The 13,787-nt window shown below is 35.6% G+C and overlaps 1 protein-coding gene across 2 annotated transcripts in view; it reads right to left on the bottom strand.

Moving 5' to 3' along the window:
* The window catches only part of ARFGAP1 (ADP ribosylation factor GTPase activating protein 1), a 32,786-nt gene that overhangs the window by 13,590 nt on the left and 5,409 nt on the right, over window positions 1-13,787 (bottom strand). For both annotated transcript variants that reach the window (XM_044661169.1, XM_044661167.1), the window contains exons 2-8: window positions 9,275-9,338; window positions 8,246-8,355; window positions 7,941-8,112; window positions 7,018-7,118; window positions 5,717-5,803; window positions 4,874-4,970; window positions 1,003-1,059 (exon numbers count right to left, since the gene is read on the bottom strand). In XM_044661169.1, the coding sequence (XP_044517104.1) occupies window positions 1,003-1,059; window positions 4,874-4,970; window positions 5,717-5,803; window positions 7,018-7,118; window positions 7,941-8,112; window positions 8,246-8,355; window positions 9,275-9,334 (684 nt within the window). In that variant the 5' untranslated portion in view covers window positions 9,335-9,338. The remainder of the gene's footprint in view (window positions 1-1,002; window positions 1,060-4,873; window positions 4,971-5,716; window positions 5,804-7,017; window positions 7,119-7,940; window positions 8,113-8,245; window positions 8,356-9,274; window positions 9,339-13,787) is intronic.

Genomic DNA, 13,787 nt, shown 5'->3' with positions numbered 1-13,787 from the left:
TTCTTTAAAAATAATTTGAACAATTTAAATATGTGAATATTACCATGTCTCTTATAAGCCATTTATCCAAGTAATAAAATTAGACTGAAGCTAGTAAGCTTGTTAACTCATTAACTAACTCATAGGCCATTAACTATGTATGTGACCTTGGGAAAATCCATTAACTTTTTTGGGACTCAGTTTTATCAATTGTAAAATGGGGGATTGGAAGGGTAGGGGAAGGGGATAAGCATTTATATAAAATCTACCATGTGGTATATAAATAAATATTTATATATCACCTAGTATGTGCCACTCAGAGCTTCAGAAATATCTTGATTTTTCACAACAATTCTGGGGGGGATAGATATTGATATTATCCCCATTTTACAGTGAAGGAAACTGAGGCAGAGTTTAAGTGACTTACCCAGAATCACCCAGCTAGTACATAGCAGAGACCAGATTTGAACTCAGGTCTTCCTGAATCCAGGTTCAGTGCTCTATTTACTGAGCCAACCTTAAAAATTCCTTTCAAATATAAACCTATGATCACAAAATAACAGAATCTGAAAGCTGGAACGTATCTCCATGGCCAGCTAATTCATCCTATATCCAAAAGGAATCCCCAATATAACATATCTGACAGGAGAGCTAACTAGTTATTTCACAAACTGTTAACTTTCATACTTATCTCACAGGTTTGTGAGGGAAGTGTTCTGCAAATCATATTATTATAGTTTTTAATCCACAGTGAAAGCTGGAACAAGTACAAAGTACAAGTACAAGTCAAACTTTGAGAACTATATCATGTAAATTCATTATGTTCTACTTGTATAAGGATGGTTAATCTTGAATGCCTTTTATTTTCTTCTTTGCAGGAATAAATGTTTCTTAAGTGAAAAACAACTCACAAAGTCATCTAAGGACACTGACTCAAGCTAATCTTTTCCCCCTGGTTCTAAAAGGAGCCGAGTGAGCTCTATATAAGCTAGTTTTAAAATAGTTTGCTGGTTGTTTACTTACACCTTCTTTAGCTGCTGAAGCAAACTTGCTTGCTCCAGTTGTAAAGCTGCTCCAGCCCTAAAAGAAAGGAGGAACCAAAAATCACAATACAATTAGTCAAATACATTGAGTCTCCTTAGGCATATTTTTTTAAGAATTGTAAAAGCAACTAACTATAACATCAGCACTGCATGTTTATGTTTTTCAATTATATGCTCTATCATGATAAAACTCTATTAATTTCATTGGCTAATATTGGACATTTTTACCATCTGTTTTTGAATTCAGTTTCAAAAAGAGAACTTTTCAAAATTTCAGCAGCAAAACATCTGTCCCTCCTCTGAAGTCCTAGAAGACCAACTGTCCAAACCAACCATTTGTGAATTACTATGTACTATTTTATTAATGGACTCTCTGTAAAAAGTTCAAATGAATTCAAGGTTCTTGAGAGCAGAGATGTTTGTAGAACTTCATGTGCCTCACTGCATGTATTGTAGTATTTTGAACATAGTAGGCACTCAACAAAAACGTTTTGCTTAAATAATTACGATGAAATATAACTGTGCCTGATCCACTGGTTCAGGACCAGGATCATGAAGATCTTGAAACAATTTCTAACAGATAGCAGGGATAAAGCAAGTTTTAGACTTAGAGAAGAAAATAAGTCTCTGGCCTCCCAGATAAAGTCTACTGAAAAGTAGAAAAAATAAGTTCTCTGGTCAACTTGGTCACAATCTCTCAATTGAGGTTATCACAACACAGTCTACAATTAAAGGACAGGAAGAAATAAGCACCTTTAAACAATTGTATAAAGAGAACGATGGTGATAGTGCCCCTTCTACAAAATGTATATAGACTGACAAATTAGTTGGTACCATAAATGTTTATAATCTAGGTAAAGAGTTTCATTATGAGAAAAGTGTCAGATTACTAAACCAACAGACCAATGACAAAAGGGCTTTATCAAAAACAAAGAAAGATCATGATAAACTAGCATAATGAGCTGAACCTGAGACAATGAAACTTAATATGGAGAAATGTAAAATACTACACTTGGTTGCCTAAAAAAATAATCAACATGAGTAGGATAAAGGACAAATAATTAGAAAAAAAATCAATGTAAAAAAGATGTAGGTGTTTTTCTTTACTTTATAGTCAAGACAATGAAAATGCAGGTTAACTACAACAGATAATCTTGATATTATAAAATCAAAGTGAAAGCAATACACCTCTACTTTCTGTTAATTGGGAAAACAGTATAATAGACTTTCAAATATAATCACACTAGTAGGTGGTTTTGCTTAACTTTGGGGGCAATGTACCATGTGGGGTTGGGTAGTTAGAAATATCATGCTGAAATAAAACACAGATATTTTTTTGTAATGAGTCAATTATATGACATGTAACCAAAAAAGTATACTTAATCTTGGGCTACCTTAACAAAGCAGTGTTCAAAAGGAAGGATGTAGCCTGGTATTAGAGTATACACTTATAATCTCTATTGAAGAGGTTGGTGGATCAAATGAGCTCAGGGTTCTGTCAGTCCTGTACTAATAATATGTGAGCCCTACGGAACAGATGGCCACTGACATGTTGACGGATGGGTGAACTGGCCAAAGTCAGAAAAAATGGTTAAAGCTCCCATGCTATTCTATAATGGGATTGGTCCATGAGTAGCTACTGCATTTCTGAATGGATATAGGGAGGGATGGATGGAAAGAGGTAGGAGAGGAAGAAAACAAGGAAAGGGAAAGAGGGATAATCTTGCTATAAATTGCTTAGGTAAGCCTATCTTCAGTTCTATATCCCATATTTTAGCAAGCACACTGACTAGCAGCAGGGAAACTGGGATGATTACATGATTAAGAACTAACCATGTTATTTACTTATTTAAACCCCTTACCTTCTGTCTTAGAATTGATATTGAGTATCAATTCCAAAGCAAAAGAATGATAAAGACAAGGAAAATGAGGTTAATTGACTTGCCCAGGGTCATAGCTAGAAGGGCCTCAGGTTCAGATATGAACCCAGGTTCTCCTGATTCTAGGCCTGGATCTCTAACCACTGAGCCACCTAACTGCCCCCTCAACCATGCTGTTGAAGATCAAAAGATAAAACCAGAGATAACCTGGAGAAAATAAGACTTTGTGGAAGGCTAAGAATGGTGGCATGAAAAGGTTTGCATTTGATGTGCTTGACACCAGAGGGCAGAAAAAGCAAGGGGTATGGCAGATCTCAGCTAAAAGTTTACTTGGAGAACAATCATCTAAGAAATCATACAGTCGTCCCTCACTATATCGCGGTTCACTTATCACGGGTTTTAAAAAAAAATCTAATTCTGTATCACAGAGTTACACTTATTGTGGCACACTTCTGGCTGATGGAATGAAAGGCGACTAACCATAGCACTGTGTTCTGTATCCTGGGCGCTGATTGGCTCAATGACTGTGGGTTAATAAGAGTGCGGAAAAGGTTTATAGGGGAGAGGGAAGAGTGTATAAAGCCTTAAATATATATATAAATAATAAAATAAATAGAGCACTGCTACTTTGCAGATTTTCACCTACCACAGGGGTCCCTGGAACATAACTCCTGCAATAGGTATGGGATCACTGTATTTACATTTTGGGGTGGGGAAGGAGTGATCTCAACGTTCATTTTTAAGTATTTTATGATTCTTATATTCCATATTTCTGAATTATATGGGTTACTAAACTGCTACCAAATAAAAATGAAAGATAATAGTACTAGTTTGTATTGATACAATCATCTTAAGTTTACAACATGCTTTACATACATTACCTCAGGAATTTCCAATAATTTGCTCACACTTCTACTGCCTTTAGTTTTAGTCCAGACCTATGATTTTATCAGGGCAGGGAGCTTCCGAGTGAAGAAAACTCTTTTGACTAAAGCAGATCATTAACTTTTCTACAACTTCTATTCTTTGAGAGTTGCTAGGACACTGTGAAGTAAAGTGACTTTCCCAGAGTCACACAGCTAATTATAGATAGTACAGACAGAAATGCAGATCTAGATATCAATATCTCAGAGGTGGGATTTGAACTGTGATGCTAGTTCTCTATCCACTACATACTTGCTTTTCCACATACCTGTTCTGACAGGTAGCCACAACCAAAAAATTTAATGCCTAATGGATAACCTACTGGTAACATGCTGCTCTGTACCAAATTTGGTTTGTCCTTAAATAGCAGACACACTCTGATACTGGTGATACCTGAGACTTTTTCAGATTAGCAGAGCTGACCAAAGTTTATGTTCTGTTGGCAATGCCTTGAGAACCCAGTCACCTTATGATATGGCACTGGAAACTTCCATTAGCACACTTCTTGTCCACAGAAATAAAATTTCTAACTATTCCACAGTCAGTAAGCATGCCAACACCAGGACGTCAATATAGTGTTTGGTCAGCTTTCAGTCTCATAGATCAAGCACAGTCCTCTGAGACGCCTTCAGACTTTCATTACATATTCTCAATATAGTAAAGCAGAAATGGCATCATATTCATTTTGGAGGCACCTTATTGCTTTTAGAAGAAAAAGTACCATATAAATTTTTTTTTAATTTTAAGCAATATATTGAAATATCAACTAAAAAAACTTTTTTTAGAACTATGTATTTGTTTTTAAGTTAAAGTAAGAAAAGTCAAATCCTTTTAATGGTAAGGATGGATAGATCTTTAAAAAAATCACAGGTAAAGAACTACTCATATTACAATGACTTTTGATAGAGAAGCACAGCACTGAACAGACCTTTTCTACCTTGAGATTCTTGTCTCTTCAGCTTATTTTATTCTACATGGGGAAAGAACACATTATTACAAGTCTCCAAAACAAGTCAGCCCATGGGCTCCAAGAGAGAATTTCCTTACCGAATAGAGTGATGACATGGCGTTATTGAGGAAGTCATCATCTTTTTTCTGAGGAGGTACTGTGTTACCAAACCCAACATAGCGATTCTCTTGGCCTCTGAACCATTAAACATAAACAAATTAACTGAACAAATCTTTTCTACAAGAAGCAAATATTATCACCTGTCAGTCTATCACACAATTACATGCCTTTAAAAAAAAAAAAAAAAGGTGAATTCAGTGGTGCTGAAATAACTAATTTAACTGGAAACAGAATGGTGAACAAACTTTCCAAACACTTCAAACAAATGCACCCTGGTCTATACAGTACTACCATGACCAAAGAAACTGATATTCAATCTTATGCTATCGAGTGTCAAATGGAGGACACCATTTCTCTAGTAGGACACAAAGAATAACTTTTTTTCCCTTAGTCATTTATTATGAAGGGAACTCTACCAAAGATTTCCATTAGCTGGGAACCCTCAATCTATGTGCAAGAATTAAAAGAACCAAAGTTCTAAATAATAAAATAGTTCATTTGACCTGATAGGATATGGTCTACTGAAATTCGCTTGCAAATCAATAAGATGACTAGAAGAAAAATAAATTATATTCTTTAACTAAAGTAACTATTATGCTGAAGACCAATATTAAAATTTGTCAAAACAGTATCTTGTTCATAATCAAAACCTGCATAACAGGCTTAAACTTTTCAAACTCTACAAAGGATAAAGTATCTCTGTTCAAAACATACAAAAAGTAGTATATTCCTAACCTATTCCTATGAACAAAGCCCTCAGGATATACATTAAATTAAAATGATATTAGATAACTACATGTTTATTTATCAGAAGGCCTCACCCTTGGTATGAGTTGATATCATCATTCAACCAATCTTCAAAAGCTTTGTCTGAAGAGGCAGTTGTGTTCTGAGATTGGCCAGAAGTACTGAAAATCAAAAATTAAAGATTAATAGAAACAAATCCTAATAGAAAAAATATATTTAGTTCTTTCAACATGTCAAGGATCTGTGATATAACTAATGTGGATATTCCCATTTCCACAGATGACAATCCTCCCTAAACCTTAGCAAATGGTCTCCATGAAATGCTATGTTGAAAAAATTTAAGCCTTTGCAGTTCCTCCCTGTGCTAAGTTGAGCAGGCCTTTAGACAAGAAATATACCATCTGCAATTAGTCCTGTACTCAATGCTCTATAGTTGGGAAGAGCCTGTCAAAATTTATGCTCCATTAGCATTGCCTTTGAGAACTTAGGATCACTACCACAGTAGGCTGTAACATCAGAACAGTACTTAACTGGAGGGAGGTACAAGGACCACAGCAGAGTAGAAATCAGGACTACCTAGTGAGACTGGAATGCTAATCAATTCAATGGATATGGCCTTGTATCTTTTCTGTTACTTTGGGTATGATTTGCTCTGGAAGGTAAGGTCAAGATAACTTAAAAAACCAAGAGAACTTAAAACTGAGTCTGAAATAAAGTTTTAGGAAATGCTGAAAGGAAGGAAGGTGACCCATTCTAACAAATAAAATAGCGATTGATACTGTGATCACTAGACATGGAGAAGGGCAAGTAACAGCAATTAGCTAGAAAATTAAAGGAATAAGCAGAAAAAAGACCCCAGAAATTAATACAACAACAATAAAAACAGTAGTCCTCCAGAAAACCTTCAGAATTTTAAGAACCAAAGTTCTAAATAATAAAATGGTTCATTTGATCTGATAGGATATGGTCTACTAAAATTCATCTCAAAGTCAAAACGTTTAATTCTGGCAAGAAAGCATGAATGCATAGTTTAAGAATAGCAAATTTTAAAACCATTTATGTTTATTAAGACATATTGATGGGGGGCAAGCTGGCTAGCTCAATGGATTGAGAGTCGGGCCTAGAGACGGGAGGTCCTAGGTTTGGATCCGGCCTCAGAAACTTCCCAGCTGTGTGACCCTGGGCAAGTCACTTGACCCCCATTGCCCATCCTTGCCACTCTTCCACCTAGGGGCCAATGCATAGAAGTTAAGGGTTTAAAAAAAAGATATATTGAAATTTAAGAATTACTAGAATTCTATACCGGAGGTGAAATGAGAACCTACAAAAGAATTTCAGTATTATTTTAATGGGTCTGTATTTAAAAGTCATATACCGGTGAGCTGAGGATAAAGCCATTTTAGGCTGAGGTGGAGTCCAATTTTGAGCAGAAGATGTTTCAAGTGACCATTCTTTTCCTTCAGCTAATGTAGCTACCTAGAAAGAAGTAAATGATAGAATAAGAGAACATGAAGTCAAATAAGAATTCATAGATCATGAATTTCCGATTTATTTGTTCTGTTCAAGAGATACCTAACACAATTCCACAGTACTTTAAGCCAAATCCTTTCCTCCCCACAAAAACAAACCAACAACAAAATTCCCATTATACTTAATGTCCAGTTGTATAATAAGTCAAATATACATGTATATGTATACATATACATTTTATACTTTAAATCTGTGTCACAATTTTGACAAATTGAAAGCAATTTCAGAGAGCTCAACTTAATCATTTTAGTTCTACAAATAAACCCCTGGGAATCCACTTACCTATCCCATCATGCAATGTGCCTCACTCCCCTCTGAGGAGAATACTTTTCTCAAGATGTATATGAGCCTTTCATGTTCAATTACTGTATAAAACTCAATGTTCTGCTCCCTCCTTCTTCAACTCCCTCCCCTGCACTAGAGGTAGGGAAGAAAGCATAGCTTCTGTCACTCTGTTTATCAAAGGTTATTTGTTTATCCTATTATCAAAATCAACAGAGTAGTTACTATTAGCACTATTAGGTAGGCTTTTGACTGGAGAAAACTCTGACCTAATGAGGGCCACATCCTCAGTGATTTACAGTGCCCAGCCTCTGAAGACTCTGCCAGAAATTAATTCCATTTTTCTACAAACATGTTTGATTTGCAAAATGATACTGCATGACTATTAGAGAAAGTACAAGCCTCACTTTTTAAGACAACTATGAGAAAACTTAAATTGGAGTTTATATTTCTCTAACCATACAGAAAGTTGACACTTAAGTTTACCTTGTCTCTAAAAAGGGCTGCAGCTTTGCTGTTGTATTTCTGCTGCATTGACCAACTGGGATCATAATCTTCTTGGGATTCTAGAAATTCTCGAAATCTGGCATTTCCCCCTGCCTTCATCTTCTCAAGCTCAATGTCCTTCCATTTGTCCATGGTAACAGAGCGCACAAAGCTAGGAACCAACACACATCCATTATCTAGACATTTCTTCATTTCATCTATCCCCAAATAATGCTGTGTACAATGTTGAGGTTTTTTGGTTCATTTTTTTGTTTGTTTTCTTAATTTCTCAATGGTAAACTGACCTGAGATGAACTCCTAGGCCTCGATGCTTCCCTGAGCATTCCAGGCAGATCCAAATTCCATAGGTCACACTCACCCACTGGGGATTGAATGCACCACACTCAAAACAGACCTGCAAATAAAAAATAATGATGATTAAAAACAACTTAATAGCCTCCACAACCATAAAGCAATGAACAAAGAAGAAAAAAGTACACAGGGCCATTCACAAACAATGGGTCAAAGAAATTCAGAGTTAACAAGAGTTTCCAGAAAAGACAGCCAAAGTATGAGAAACCAGATAGGGAAGTGATTCAAAAGCCATGGTGACATGATAGAGTCAATAAATTCAAACATATCAGGCAGAACTTGTAGGATCAGAAAAGGTCAGTGGAAATAATAGAGAATATGGTTTCCATTAAGTAGTTCCAGTGAGTATCAAAATATAATATGTTATGGTCAAAGATGAAAGAGACAGAAGGTAGGAAAAGACAGCATATCTCCCCTCTCAGAAATATGGATGCATAGGAACAGCAACATAAAAACTATAAATTCAAATTCAAATATTGCTTAAATAAATATAAAATAAACATGGTAGTAGTATGAGAATAGACTTTTCATCTGAAGTTGGAAGTTCTCTTCCAATGCATTAACATTCACTGACCATCAGAAAAGAGATTATTATTCTAGTTACATTTTTTTTTTAATTTTTTTTAAACCCTTGTACTTCGGTGTATTGTCTCATAGGTGGAAGAGTGGCAAGGATGGGCAATGGGGGTCAAGTGACTTGCCCAGGGTCACACAGCTGGGAAGTGCCTGAGGCCGGGTTTGAACCTAGGACCTCCTGTCTCTAGGCCTGACTCTCACTCCACTGAACTACCCAGCTGCCCCTACATTTTTAACTACTATGTGCATAATTACATGCCTTAACTTTTAGGAGCTATGTTAATGAAAATGAAAACAGCATTATAAGGAAGAGCTCATTAAACATTAGACCATTAAAATGATTCATCACAACTAATCAAAGTTTCAGATGAAACACAAATCCTTACATTGTTTTCATCTTGTGCTCTGACTTCTTTAAGAACCTTCCTTGTTCTTGGACTTGCCATGATTCTGGAAGAGAAGAGAGAATATACATTTAAATTTTTTAAAATTATAACTCAATTTAGACACTTTGTAGGGGAAAAATAATTAAATCAAATGCACTGCACAGCGGTCCAGTATGATTTGAGAAAAGTCCTCAATTCCACGGAGGACTACATAGCCACAAAATATAAAAGAACCTCCAGTGCATACGGTGGATACTCTATGAAGGGTTTAAAGAAAGACAGTACCAATAACTGCACAAGTATGGAGAGGCTACATTGCACAGTGCAAAGAGTATCTATACTTATAAAATTGAAGTATAACAGATATTATATATTTACATATACAAATTACACAAAGAACTGCTTGGCATAAATCAAGTATTTGCCAGCATAAGAAATGTAACTATGGGTTCAAATCTGGCCTCAGACACTTCCTAGCTAGGTGACTCCAGGTAAGTCACTTAACCTCCATTGCCTTGGATCTTCTGCCTTGGAACTAATATTCAGTATTGATTCTAAGGCAAAAGATAAGGGTTTAAAAAAAATAAACATAGCTAGACAGAAGCTTCTTCAATTCCTTCTTTTATATCTGTCTGGCCAAAATAGATACGGATTTTGTACTGTTTTGTGGGGGGAAAAAAGGCATTTTTTCTAAGCTATTGAATTTATCCATCTTGTCACTGCTATTATTCTAAGAATTTATAGCTACATCTACCATTGGGGCCACCTTTTTCACCCCTCCCTATGAATTGCAACTGTGATAGACAGCATTATAGCAAGAAAGCAATGCAAGGTCAAATGCTGATGTCTCACCACTAGCTCTGCCAATATAATTCATAAAGAAATAGGTAGGAAGCTGCAGGACCATTACTACTGCCAAAAGGAAGTTATTTATTTCTCTACAGAACTGCTCTGCTTAAAAGAATGCAACCTCGACTGGTTTTTTCTTTTAATTCAGCACCACAGAGACCAATATAAAGGAATATGAAGCTTAAAGAACACTGTCTAATTTTTTGTGGAACGGTTTTAAAATGAATAATTCTTTTTCAGGGAGAGCTAGGTGTCTCAGTGGATTGAGAGCCAGATCTAGAGATGAGAGATCCTGAGTTCAAATCTGACCTCAGATACTGCAAGTCACTTAACCCCTATTGTTTAGCCCTTACTACTCTTCTGCCTTGGAACTAAAACACAGTACTGAGTCTAAGATGGAAGGTAAGGGTTTAAAAAGATAACAATAATAATAATTCTTTTTCAGCACATGTTCTTTTTAATTATAGTTTAGCAACAATAGCACTAGCATTAGTAAGAAAACAGGCTCAGGTTATAGCTTTGCTACAAGTTCCTGAAAGCCTATTTACTCATCTGTAAAATGGGTACATCTGTCCAGCTAATTCAAGAACTATTCATATGATCAAACTGGACTCTAAATAAAAGGCCTTGAAAACTACAAAGAATCATTTCAAATGTAAAGTTACTATTGGTTACTATTGAATACTATTACACTATTCATAATGTCTACTTCAGTTCTACTAATCACCCTGCATTAATTGACAAAGGATTATTAAAATAATTTACTTTCCTATGAACAGTTTTTACTATAACTTGATTCTAAAACATCTTTAAAACTAGAGATAATATTTAATCTTATTTTACTTTAAAGTTCACTTCTGTTAAACTAAGACTATTCATTCAGGATAAAACTATCATGCCAAAAAATCTGTTCAAATTTGAAAATGTTTAAGTTTAATATGTATTACTACCATAACTTTATTTTCAGCTAGGTTTGTTTTTTTCTAATTTAAATCTGCCTTCCATCAACTCCTCCCCACCAAAAAAACTGTCTTCATTTTTAGTCTCTTCTAACCCTTAAAAGTGTAATTATGTTTTGTATCTGTACTATGAATTCCATACGAACAAGAACTATTTGTGTCTTTCCCTTAATAAAGAGTAATATCATTATTAAATGCCTCTATTTGCAGGGCACAGAATGAGACAGTAAAAAAATAAGTACACAAAAGTTACTTCCTTTATAGAACTTACTCTACAGTAAGTAAAGCTCACTCAAGCAAATATAGTCCAGTTTGGATAAATGGACAGAAGAAAAACAAAACATCAATGAGAGATTTGGCAATTTTGAATTCCATGTAAAACTAAACAGAATATTCCCTTTAAGAAAGGAAACTGAAAAAGGTGACTAAAGTGATCTTTATGACTTTCTTGACTGAACTGTACTAAAACTAAGAACTAGCACTTCTGAGATTCCAAAGGAAAAAATGATTAGTCAGTCTTTTTATAGTTAGAAAGGGCCTTAGACTTTAATCTAATAAAACCTCTTCATTTTACAGCTGAGAAATCTGAGGCCATGTGATCACATGTAAACTTGTAGAATCAAAACTAAAGCTGCAGTCTCCCAGTCCAAATTGCTCTTTCACTACAAAGCAAATGTTTAAATTGTGTCTTGGAGAAAACCTCAAAGAATAAAGGATGATAATAATTTTCAAATAGAAAAAATTAATTTACTTCTTAATCTCCCCTGGAATATAAATCCATGGTACTTTTCCCAAATAGATTAAATGCTCCTATAAAACTTGGAAATGTTTGGGTTCATAGGCAGAAAAAAAAATCAAAACACTTTAGTCCAAACAGATTAAGTCAATGTATTAACATGTTTAGAATGTGACATACCACAACACTGTTTGCTCTATATTTACCTGTCCTGGGTTAGTCTAAGTTAATTATAAAAATGGCATGTCACTTTTAGGCATTTAGAATATAAAATTCTGACAATGACAGTTACAGAAACTGAGACCAAAATAAAGGGCTTACTCTGTCATCTAGTCTACATTCTTAAGGTCAAATATCTATGTTATAACTGGAATTTTATTATGATCCAGGAGGTTAATAAGTGTAGGGAGCTGTGCAAAATGGGCAAATTATTTTATGATTCAACTTCTTAAATTGCTGAAAGACAATCTTCTCTGATTTTTTTCCACCAAGACCCAGGGAGCTCATTATTAGGATAACCTCATCATCCTACAAGATCTCATTATCCTTGTATTCTACCTCATCACTACTTTTGGCTTCTCTGTTTAGCAAGTGGGGCTTGAACTTCAAACCTCTCCTTAAGATTGAGAGCTCAGCTCAGAATATCTCATTTCTCAACTGGCTGTTCTACTTTGGGACTTTTCTGATTCTTCCACCATGTTCCTGGCCTAGGGTACCTTCTCCCTCTTCTTCCTCCTTTTTTCAGTTTCCTTTTGTGTTCTGTCTTCCCCCATTAAACTATAAAAGTTCGTTGAGGGCAGCCTTTCTTTTTTATTACTTGTATCTTCAGTATTTAGCACAGATCATGACACATAGTAGAAGTCTGATAAATGTTTATTGACTTTTATTTTATTTTGGGGAGGGAATATCTGGGCAGATTTTATTTGATAGCTTTCTTTTCTATTTTAATCTTCCTCCAATGGAAACTAAACAAAATAAAATGTAGGAAAAAAAAAACACAAAAGAAAGCCAAGCTTCAGTTCAGGTATCAATGCAAAAGTTGCTCGATTTTCTACTTAAAAGTATACCAAGGAAAAGTTGTCTTTATTTTAATATCAAGCAAAAGAAATCAGCTTTTGTTCCACTGTGATAGAGGGCTTTGATTCTTAGTGGATTTAGTGCCCAGAAGAAGGTTCACAAGGCTTCAAAGGAGGTGGAGAGAATGGGAGAAAGAATAAATAAAAAGGAAGTAGGGGCCCTGGATAGTGCCCTGGGCCTGAATTAAAAAATACCTAAGTTTAAATCTGGCCTCTGACACTTTACCTAACTGTGTGTCCTTAGGCAAGCCACTTAATCCTGTTTGCCTCAGTTTCCTCATCTGTAAAATGGGAAGGAGATGGCAAACCGCTACAGTATCTCTGCTAAGAAAGCCACAAATGGGGTCACTAAGAGCAGGACAGGACTGAACAACAACAAAAAAAGGAAGAACATTTCAGAACAAGAGCCTGGAAAGAATAAAGCAATGGGTCCAATCTGGCCTAAGGGAAGAGCTTGGAAGAAATGGAATAAAATTGCTAAACTAGTCATACTGCCGAAGCCCAGAAGGGGGAAGCAAGAATCCTGAGAAGCTTAAGGACATCCTAATAACAATTAACAATTGACATTTATTGAAAAGAGTGGGGAGTAAGAACTACGCCCCCCTCCCATTTTACAGCTGAAGAAACTGAGGTTCAAAACCAGTAAGTGATTTTGCCGAGGTTTACATAGCCAGTAAGTGATTGCTTTGAAATTTAAATACGGGGGTAGCATGACTCCAAATTCAACACTCTACCTACTACCGCTAGACCAGCCGGGGGGGGGGGAGGGAGGAAGGGAGTCAGAATTCAGGATCGAAACAGGAAGAGCCACGAGTGCAAGTAGGAAACGGCTTGGGACCAGAACGGGAATAGAGAGATAGAGATAGAGATAGAGATAGAGATAGAGATAGAGA

The sequence above is a fragment of the Gracilinanus agilis genome, chromosome 2, assembly GCF_016433145.1.
Source record: "Gracilinanus agilis isolate LMUSP501 chromosome 2, AgileGrace, whole genome shotgun sequence".
NCBI lineage: Eukaryota > Metazoa > Chordata > Mammalia > Didelphimorphia > Didelphidae > Gracilinanus > Gracilinanus agilis.
The sequence above is the reverse complement of the archived record's forward strand: the minus strand, read 5'-3'. Positions and strand labels throughout refer to the sequence as shown.